This window comes from Barbus barbus (assembly GCF_936440315.1).
Source record: "Barbus barbus genome assembly, chromosome: 24".
NCBI classification, from domain to species: domain Eukaryota; kingdom Metazoa; phylum Chordata; class Actinopteri; order Cypriniformes; family Cyprinidae; genus Barbus; species Barbus barbus.
In genome coordinates, this window is record NC_136752.1 from 29,500,004 (window position 1) to 29,511,768 (window position 11,765).

General features: G+C 36.6%; 1 protein-coding gene across 1 annotated transcript; it reads left to right on the forward strand.

Annotated features, from left to right (window-relative positions):
- Positions 1-492: 492 nt before the first annotated feature.
- On the forward strand, positions 493-3,794 carry dio3b (iodothyronine deiodinase 3b). The gene has a single exon (XM_079374997.1). It carries the CDS (start codon positions 573-575, stop codon positions 1,392-1,394), a length of 822 nt encoding a protein of 273 aa, XP_079231123.1. The 5' UTR covers positions 493-572; the 3' UTR covers positions 1,395-3,794.
- The last annotated feature ends 7,971 nt before the right edge of the window (positions 3,795-11,765 follow it).

Here is an 11,765-nt window from a genome sequence, read left to right on the forward strand (position 1 = left end):
TGCATTAAAACCACCAATGCATTTAAAAATGCAATCGATGTCATCATCTATCAATCTATCTGCATGATTTCACCATCGCACTAAAAAAACATGGTTTTACATGTAAACCACCAATGCATTAATGCAACTGACATGTCGAGCTTTCCGTCGACTTCACCAAGTTCACGTCCTGACTCGATGAATCGGTAAAAACGCAACAGTCACGTCAAACATATCTGTCAGCATCTAGCGTTCAGTGACAGGAATTTTATTTTTATTTATTTTTTTGACGCGATGCATTACAAGCACCGATGCATTCCGAAGTGGATCTGTCAAACAAGCAGCGTGCTGCGTTCGCCCGCATCTCTCTCTCTCTCTCTCCTCCAGACGGGAGAGTTGACGGGAGGTAATCCCCTCCATGTGAGGAGGCGGCACGGGTGCGGAGGCGTGTTGTTTTTCATTCAAATCCTTACTAGTCCTATAAAAAGCGGAACTCGGAGCTAGAAAGAAAGAGAGAGAGAGTGAGAGAGAAAGAGAGAGAGAGAGAGAGAGAGGGTGAAAGCGCGCAGAACGACACGGCTGTATCTGTGGGGATGGAGATGCTGCATGGATCCGCAGGTGTCCAAACGGCGCTGAAAAACGCCGCCGTGTGCGTAATGCTGCTTCCGCGCTTCCTTCTCGCCGCCGTGATGCTCTGGCTCCTGGATTTCTTGTGCATCCGAAGGAAGGTGCTCACGAGGATGCGAGAGAGCGACCCGAGCAGCCCCGACGACCCGCCGCTGTGCGTGTCAGACTCCAACAAGATGTTCACGCTCGAGTCACTGCGCGCCGTTTGGTACGGCCACAAGCTGGACTTCTTCAAGACGGCGCATCTGGGCGGCGCGGCGCCCAACACCGAGGTGGTTCCGCTGGCCAGTGCGTCGCGGAGCGGCGCGCAGAGGATCCTGGACTACGCCCGCGGGAGAAGACCCCTGATCCTGAACTTTGGGAGCTGCTCCTGACCGCCGTTCATGACGCGCCTCGCGGCGTTCCAACGCGTCGCGCGGCAGTACGCGGACATCGCGGACTCGCTGCTGGTGTATATCGAGGAAGCGCATCCTTCAGACGGCTGGGTGAGTTCCGACGCGCCTTACCAGATCCCTAGGCACCGCTGTCTGGAGGACAGACTCCGCGCCGCGGAGCTCATGGACCGCGAGGCGCAGGGGAGCGCTGTGGTCGTGGACACTATGGAGAACTCCTCTAACTCGGCGTACGGCGCCTATTTTGAGCGCCTCTACATACTGCAGGACGAGAAGGTCGTGTATCAAGGCGGCAGGGGTCCAGAAGGCTACCGGATTTCGGAGCTCAGAGACTGGCTGGAGCGCTACCGGAGCGATCTGGAAGCTTCTAAAGCGGCGACGGTGGTGCACGTTTAAGGCGGATGGATGCACGGATGTTTTCTTTCCCTCAGCCACACTCTCCCCTGCTGAAAAAAATAGACACCATCACAAAATTTGTAATGGTTGTACTGGTTATATTAGCACACGTACCTCTGCGAGATGTATATGTTAAAGATTGCTTGATCTGGAAAGCATCTGCTGTGTATCTGACAGACGTCTGTAAGATGTCAGTTTTACCTGCATTCTAAATTATAAACATCTCTAATAGATGACATCTAAAAGGAAACGTCCTATAGACGTATTGCAGATGAGCAAACACTTAAAAAAAAAAAAAAAAAAAAAAAAAAAAAAAACGTCTTCCAGATGTAATGCAGATGTCAAATAGACGTCTCTGTGATGTACGTGTCCTATCAGGGGATTGGGGAGTTGTATTGGTTTTAATGGAAACAGTAATGAACCCTGTGGGTTTCTACTGGTAATTGGTCACCTTTTATTGGTGGCTTGTTAAAACCATTAAATCCTAATGGAATGTGTCCCAAAACACACTACAGAAAACCATTTTTAATGGTTCTAATGATTCTAAAGTTGATGGTTTGTAAGGGCATTTGTAGTGGAGACCATTTGAATTTCTGTGATGGTTTCTATTGGTTTATTTTTTCAGTAGGGTTGTGTCCTAATCATCAAGTTGTTGGCTGCGTTTCAAAACGTAGGCTACACTCTTAAAAATAAAGGTGCTTACACTCTGCACTGCAGGTGAATAGTTAAAAAATATAACTAATAGTTATCACCTTACAGTACATTGATAATTGCAAACATTTTTTTTTTGTAATACAACTTTTCATGTTTAAATATGCAAATGAGGCATTATTTAATGAAAAGCGTTAATTTGCGTAAAATTCTAAACACAGGATGAAGTCACTTTCAAAATTCTTATTTAATTTATTTTTTTTACAGTGAAAGGGTTCTTCACAGCGAAGCCATTGAAGAACCATTTTTGGTTCCACGAAGAACCATTCAGTCAAAGAACCATCTCTTTCTTACATTTTTATAATCTGAAGAACCTTCTTTTACCACAAAGAAGTTTTTTTTAAGATGTTTTCAGATGTTAAAGGTTCTTTATGGAACCATTTAGACAAAAAAGGTTCTATGGTTGAAGCACCTTTATTTTTAAGAGTGTAGCGACTCGATGTTTGCGAAAAGATCCATTATAGCTTCTACAGATCGCTTCGGTCTACACTTTCTCAGCTATATTGAGATGTTCTCAAGAAGGTCTTTATGGAGCGTGCTTTGAGCCAGGCTCTTCGACCAGGGGTCCATGCACTGTAAAAGCGTTTTCTCAGGTAACCTAGAAATGAAAATGACATTAGGTTACAGCATTTTTAAGCATTGCACATTTCACTTTTTTACAGTATGGACCCCTGGGGGCCCATGAAGGTACTCCAGGAGAAAACAGTTTATACATGAGCGATGGTGGATGGATGTTTTTCCAGCTCGATCTTGTGTCTTTATATTGAAGTCATTAGCTGTGTTCAAAACCCAGTGACTGTCTGTGCACTTTTTACACTGTACGCTTCTTTAGGTCACATTAGAAATGCTGTAGATGCTAAATGGCGCTTTTGGAAATAACAAAAAGTGTTATTGATGTTTTATTACAGGTTCTGATCGATCTCAAGGTGCTTTTTTAAAAACTAGATCCAGGGTTTTCAACCGGGAGAGAAGAAATGCTGCTTAAACCATTTGAAAACATGACCTAATGATGTGCTTAGAATTACATTATGCATATATTTTTAATAAAAGATGTTTTAAAGTGCTGTCATTAAAAAAACGGCTTTCTATACTGGGTCTGTAAAGGCTGAAAACCCTTGAGCTAGAGGATAAAACACTCAGCGGTCTATTTTAAACATGTATTTTGTGCATCTAGATGTGCAGCTCGCCAGGTTTTGAACATAGCCGTCAAATCAGTGTCTTCAGCTGCTGCTACGGTCAACCACAATACTGCAAACGTTGGGTTTTAGTTTCATGCATACAGTTATCTAGACAGATGTTTATGTTGTCAGTGGCCATGCGACCGCATGATAGCTGTTGTGCTTCGTCTCTGTTCTTTAGGCCTACTTGTTTTATGTCAATCCAACCTGGCATTTTATTTGAGATGTTGCAGAAACGGTATATCTGAAACATATCCTATTTTATTTTTGTATGGTATCTTTCCCTTGTGAGTGTATGTGTGAGTGTGTGCGGCCAGGAGGCCCTTTCATTGTACTCTGGAGTTATTGTGAAGATCGGTTTTTAAAAGGATTTTAACCAGAAAACCGATACTGATGTAATCTGACACTAGAGTACAGGACAGAGAAATGGCCTCTAGACGTATTGCCAAATGTTGTTTTGTAAATGGTGTATATTTTATTGAACACTTTTTTTAAATAAATGGTAGAGCACCCTCTAAATCGGGTTTATCTGTAATTTCTAGGCGAGTTAGATGCCTCAGATGGACCTGAAATGTAAAAATAAACAGTCGTGTGAGAAACGGCATAATTAATACATTCCTGCTGGAATAATTGATTTATTGACATGCAGGGTAAACTATGGTTTTTTTGTGGGTGTAAGAAATTTTTGCATTTCCAACCTTTATTTAGTTTTTTGTTTTACATGCCAAACGCATACATTATCTCTCATATTCACTCTCATTGTGTTTATAGGGCTGTAAAAGCAAAACGGTTTTAGTTTTTGTAATGAGCATTTGGAAATTTTGAGCTTATATTTTAACATTTTATTTAATAATGGCAAACAGGCTATTCATAATTAAGGATGTTTGTTAAGCCAAGCATCTCTATTAATATTGCTATCTTTTAAAAATAATTTAATATTTTAAATAAATTATATAATATTAACACTTTTTTATCAAATACATGGTAGGCATACGGCATAATTAATACATTCCTGGCAGACAAGTAATTGATGTATTTTATTGACATGCAAGATAAATTATGCATTTTTTGTCCAAACTATAATATTTTGGTTTTCTTTCGACATGCCAAACGTACATTCTATCATATTCCCTCTCATTATGTTTATAGGGCTGTAAAAGTACAAACATTTTAGCGTCTGCATTTTATTTTAAGCTCATATTTTTTTCAAATGCAATTCAAAATGATTAATGATTAAAAAATTTTCAAGAAGCAAGCACATTATCCATAATTAGTGGTGTTTGTTAAGCTAAGCATCACTATAATCATAGCTCGTACAGATTTGACAGTTAAAAATCTACTTAACTCTTCGAATCTCAGGGTAGCGTCTCTGGAGCTTTAACATGAGAGAGATGAGAGGTCTTAGAGATGACAGCTGAGAAAACTGAAAGCTGGTAACAGGGTCTGATTGAGCCCAAGGGCATGATGACCAACAGGGACATTTCTCCGCTCACAAACATCTGAACGTTTGCATGCAACACCACAGCAATGCATCTCTCAAGCCCGTGCATTACAGCGATTCATCACACGTGAAGAGAAACAAACCTGGTAAAAATCAACCTTGAGTGAATTATTGCAATTAAAGATTATTAAAAATTAGAATGCTTACAGTTCATTAGTCTGTTGTCAAGCAATGCATTAAAATATAAAGTGTGATATATATATATTTTTTTTAAAGGGTCATTGTGATCGCAAACACAAAAATATTATAATCAAAGGCAAAACAGAACAAGAACACATTTACAAATTGGTCTGTTTTGAAAAAAATATTGTATCGAATATTATGTTTGGTAAGCTAAACTGTTAAAATGCCAAAGTTGCATGAAGGTTAAGTTGCTTTTTGAATTATAAGTCACTTACCTAAATACCACATTTCTGATTTGTTTCTAAACTGAGCAGCCTTGCTGTCTGCTGCCTACATAGGCAACTAAAATGCTCTACATTGCATGCAAATGATACAAATAATTAAATGGAACACTCAAGTTTGGCATCTAAGCTTTATGAAAGAATCTAATAAGAATGAAAATACAAACAAAACTTAAATATAGAATTATAAATCTGTTGAAAATGTATACTCAACATTTATCTCACTTTTGTTTTGGATATTTTTACTACACTTGTCATAGTGGATTCTGGGACTGCTTTTAACACAGAAGATAAATGCAATGTTGCTTTATTAAACAGCCAAAAGGAGGTGTCTTAATTATGCATGCAGCATAATATCGCTACCTATTTACCTGCATGTCAGAAACCTTTAAAACACAAGTACACACAGTACCTCAGAAGTTTGGAATTAAGAAAAGTCTCTTTTGCTCACCAAGGCTGCATTTATTTGATCACAAATACAGTAAAAATTGTGAAATATTATTAGAATGTAAAACAGCTGTTTTCTATGTGGATATCTGTTAAACTGTAATTTATTCCTGTGATCTGCAGCTTTATTTTCAGCATCATTACTCCAGTCTTCAGTGTCACATGATCTTCAGAAATCATAATAATATACTGATTTACTGCTCAACAAACATTTCTGATTATTATCAATGTTGAACACAGTTGTGCTGCGCAATATTTTTGTGGAAACTGTGATGCATTTTATTTTTCAGGATTCACAGATGAACAGAAAGTTCAAAAGAACAGCATTTGTGTTAAATAGAAATCTACTGTAACATAAATGTCTTTACTGACACTTTTGATCAGTTTAATGCATTCGTTCTGAATAAATGTATTAATTTTGCTCTGTACAAGATCTTTTCAGCACATTGATAATTTTCAACATTGATAATAATCAGAAATGATTTCTGAAGATCATGTGACACTGAAGACTGGAGTAATGATGCTGAAAATACAACTTTAATCACAGAAATAAATTGCAGTTTAACACATTCACATAGAAAACGGTTATTTTAAATCGTAATAATATTTCACAATTTTTACAGTATTTTTGATCGAATAAATGCAGCCCTTGTGAGCAGAAGAGACTCAACAAATGCCTCTTTCTCTCTGTCCTTAAACTGTGGCGCATGTTGGCAGCTCGATGGCTTTGGCAAAGGAAACAGAGGAAAGATGTCTAGTCAGATTTTCCATGATGTTCTTGTGCTTATCAAACAGGACAACACTCATCTGCTCTCTGACAGCGACTCTGATCCCATCTCTGCGCCTCTCGCTCGGAGAATGTTTAGTCTGAGCGTTTGGGCCGCTGGATGGATGGAAATAAGCGAGGCTTGAGTGCTTCATGATGGCTTTTGAATGAGTGCAGAGCAGCAGTCAATGTGATTATGGCCCACGTGGCGGCTGTCCTCGCGGCGTGATTTAATGTATTCAGTCCTCCTCGTTATCTGCCATGCGTGCTACTCTTCACCTGTCTGCTCACTAAGACATGACCATCAGATGCTGCCCCTTTCCCTTCAGAAAACAAGCACAAATTAGACTTTGCATTTGCTTTGTTCACCTCCCATCATAAACAGACCGTAAATGAGTTGTTTATAAGCAGATCAATCTTGTTCTGTCTCCTTAAGGGTTCCTCAAACATTTATTTATTCAGCTAAACTCAAAATGATCAAAAAAAGTAATGTTAAACCTTCAAAATATAATGCAGTTTATTTGTTTGCATGTTCATATGTTGAATATTTCCATGTATTATTATTTTAGCATTTTATGAGTATTGCATTTCAACAAAATCTTTTTAAATTATTATGATTTGTATGTAATTTAACTTAGCATTTGCATTTCACAACCTCCTCCAGTTCCACTGTTTCTTTTTCCAAATTTGGCTTGAAAAACCTGTTCTTGCATGAAGATTACATTTGATGAATAATTTTAATTAATATTTGTGGGACAAATATTGTGTACACAGTACATGAAATAATATTAAGTAAATAAATATTTGTTCAGCTAAATCATCTCCTACTAAATAACTTAAGCACCCTCTAATATTAACAATACATGCGTTTTACTTGTTTTCGAGTTCATTTGTGGAACATTTCCATTTATTATTATTATTGCATTTCACCAAAATCTGATTTGTATGAAATTTTATTTAATTGCCATTTCACAAACCTTTCTGTAGTTCTACTAGGTTTTCCCACATTTGGTTCTTGCATGATATTTTATGAATAATTTTAATTAATATTTGTGGGGAAAATATTGTATACACTGAAATAAATAAATATCTAAATAAATCTATTTTCAGCTAAATGTCTCCTACTAAATTATTTAACAAAAGTCACCTCTAATTTTTAAAGTAATAATAAACTTTTCAAAATATGATGCAGTTTGCATGTTCATTTGTGGTCTATGACTTTTATATTTCAACAAAATCTTTTTAAATTGTAATGATTTGTATAATTTAATTTAAGCACTGGCATTTCTCTCACAGTCTCGCAACCCTCCTGCAGTTTTCTAAAACCTGTGTTAGAAGGTTTATGATTTTTTCCCCTTCAATTTGCCATTTTCTCTCCAGGAAATGCCCCAGCAATCTCTCGCGTCTCCTCTAGATTTTCAAGAGATCTCGACAATGTCTCAAACTGAGCTCACGTCTGTACAACATACCAAAGTAATCAAAAATCGGATTGACATAAGCCCTAATATTTCTGATTCAATTCTTCAATATCAAATCATTTCAGGTACTATACACATTTATTCATGTCACAGCTCTGTATTGTTAAAAAAAAGAAAAAGAAAACCATTGACTATTATCACCCGTTTCTTTTATTTCTCCCACAATTAAGCTTCAATTAAGTCTCCTAAGCTATAAATAAGCCTCCTCTGAGCACTGAAATCTCCTCTTCTAAAGTCAACTAAACATCTAGATTAGGAGAACTGGAAGAAGGGCATGATGACAAATTGAAGATTTTTCCTATGGTTACCTACAGAAAAAAAGATCTGAGACTCATCAGCAAAATAAATATTTAGCATAAGTCTGACTCAAGTCCTGCTGGAACGTCTGCTGAGAAGACTGTCCTCCTGTGTCGGCATTACGTGTGTTTATTAGCATATTTGTTTCAGAGCGTTAAAGACAAGCGCTCAGGTTTGTGTTCTCTTGAAGCTGTACTTTGAGTCCTTCTCTTCAGGTATTCCTGCTACAAAGAAGTGAATGAGAGCGGTTTATTCTGGAAATCAACAACAAAATAAGTATAAAAGAAGGAAAATATGAGGAACTTGCCCACTTTTTCAGCAATTTTGCTGAATCAATCATTGTTTCTACAGGCCTTTACAAATTCTTAAAAAGTTAATGAACTAAATCAACCAACTCACAGATGATTACTATATATAAAAAAAAAAACACAAAACAAACAAAAATGGCACAATATACAGTACACTACACATAAATAGAGGAAAATAATTAGGATTTTTTATGATTTAAGTCTCTTCTGCTCGCCAAGGCAACATTTATTTGATCAAAAATACAGTAAAAATTGTGAAATATTATTACAATTTAAAATAGCTGTTTTCTATTTGAATATGTGTTAAACTGTAATTTATTTCTGTATTTTCAAGCATCATTACTCCAGTCTTCAGAGTCACATGATCTTCAGAAATCATTATAATATACTGCTTAAGAAACATTTCTGATTATTATCAATGTTGAACACAATGCACACACACACACACATATATATATATATAAAATTTACTGACTATAAAATAATTGATTATAAATATAAAATCAATATAAGTTTGAGAGTGCAAGGAGACTCAATGTATCATGGTTTATACATTATTATTAAAAACCTGTATTTCTATGGAGAAAATGAATGGGATTTCTACTTATTGAACTGAAGTGAACCACTGAGTTGAATAATAAGACCATTGTCTGCAAACTGAATTTGACTCATATTTGAAGACGTTTGCATCACTGATCCTATTTTCCCGTTTATCTCTGTTTTGAATCAATCTGCTTTGTATAAAGCACTATAGAAATAAATGTGACTTTACTTCCAGTCACGCTCTATTATGAATCTGGGTCAGAGGTGAACGCTGAAAACTCCTAAGCAATCGCTAACTGCATCAACAACCTTTTAATATCTGTATAGTTTTGCTATGATAGGTTTTGACCCTGTGAATGATAAATGCAGATCAGGAAGTTCATAAAGACTCTAAAGGAGCATCTCTCTCTCTCTCTCTCTCGAGCTCCTGTAGAAGAGACACAATATGAATTATTATGATGAAAGGTTACCAGATTAAAACAAAATGTCAGCGCTCCGGAGGCCTGCGACACTTTAAGCTCACTTCTGATTCTGCCGCGGGTTTTGCCATTTGACAGATCGTGAGTGTGTTTGTGCATAAAAGAGAGAGAATGAAAATACAGTAAAAAAATTTGAAATATTATTAGAATTTAAAACAGCTGTTTTCTATGTGAATATGTGTTAAACTGTAATGTATTTCTGTGATCTGCAGCTGTATTTTCAGCATCATTACTCCAGTCTTCAGTGTCACATGATCTTCAGAAATCATTCTTAGGTTGAAAACAATTGATATTTTTGTGTAAACTTTGATGAATAGAAAGCATGGATTTGACAGAAATATTGTGCAACAAAATGTCTTTACTGTCACTTCTGATTAATTTAATGAGTAAAAGTATTAATTTTGTTTTATTTTTTCACCACGGAATAAAAATTTTGGTAACACTTAACCCCTTAACGGTCACCGTCCCGCCTAAATGTATTCAATATATTATGATTAAATCCTAATCTAATCATGACAAACTATACAGTATATCATTGGACAGGTCTAAGAATCCTAAATAGATATTTTACCACTGTTTGTTGTTACAAATTATGCAGGAACAGTAATAGATTAATTCACGACAAGAGTGCACCTCAAAACATATACGACATCATAACAGGAGTTCTGACCGGTCACAAAAATTATTTTTCGTTTACTTTTTCACGTTTTAGTAATCATCATAAATTATATATCACTTGAAAGCTTAAAACCTCAAAATTCATCCTGTGAAAGCCATTTTCAAATCAGACATTGCATTACCATGGAAATGGTACTTTAAAATCTTTTAGTAGGCTCCTCCCCCTTAGTGGGTGTGTCATATTACAACATTTTTAGAATCAAAACGTTTTATAATCTTGACAAAATACATATAGTTGGAAATATAGTCTCAAGATTCCATATTTGGTGGTTGTTTTGTGGTAAAAGGAATATTGAGATAGCAATTTATACATTTTTGACAGAAAAATGCATAAAAAAAGTTTGAATGGCACCCGGTGGCTGTTTCTGGCATAACGCCTAAACAAAATTTGCATAGGAACCTCCATTTTTTTATATCGACTTCAAATTTGGAACACAACTTATTTAGACACATGGCTTTAATTTTATATCAATTTTGTCAAAGTCTTATGAAGCTTGCTTTAACCTCATAAAGAGAATGTTGCTGTTACATTTTATAGTTGTCTTAAATGTCACTTTTGATTCATTTAATGCATCACTGCTGAAAGTTAAACGTAAAAAAAAAAAAAATGCGAGTCAAATGTTGAAAAAGTCTAGATTGGTAGCGATGGATGAAATAATAGCTTGCCGCGGCAGATTTCGGTGATGTGAGTCGACTATGCTAAATTGTTTCTCATGATGTTTCTATGTTTAGATGAAAGTCTGCGAGGAACGAGTGCAAGCAGGTAATTTCCCTCGAGTGCCGTTAGAGGAATCTGTTATAGCGATCGCCCACAAACATCAGAAAAACACGCTCAGGGCCACAGAATCAATCAAAGGAGAGACCAGATTCACCTCGCGTTCAGGTCAACAGACCAACAAAACATGGCAGGATTACGTCTCTCTGTGAGTCCGGTCTCCCCGTTTGAGATGCAAAAACTAGGGCAAATTCTCCACAAAATAACTGAGATTGGCTGAAACGAGCTAAGTAAATTAAGTGTCAAACGGGACCAGATGAGGCTGTTGTTTTTGGCTGGATCTGAGCTCAGGGATTGTGTTGAGATACTCTCATGCTCTACATTCACTGAAAGCTTTCTGATCTTCAACCGGTCATATGATTACCTTGAGTCACCCCTGGATTCTGCGTCTCTGCCCAAAATAGAGCGTTTAATTGGGTAATGCTTGTGTGCCGTCACACGAAAGAGCCTCCACTCGAGGTCTGCTAGCTCTCACATACACATGTGACGCTTCTTAGATATCAAACTAATGCTGTGGATCATAATAGAACTTCTTCCATTAGAGAATCTCAATTTGTGCACTATAACAAAAAAGACTATTGGAGTAATTTTCAATATTTCTACTTCAAAATTGAAAATTGAAAAAGTGAAATTTACTAGCAATTTTTGAGTGAAAATGGTTTCCATGCCAACTTTATTTATGCACTGTATTAAACAATCCTTCGATTAAAATCCTTCATTGTATATGTAATATTTGATGCAATATGCATGATCTGATGATGTAAACAACATGAAAAAAAGTGTTACGGCCCATATTAATAGGGTGA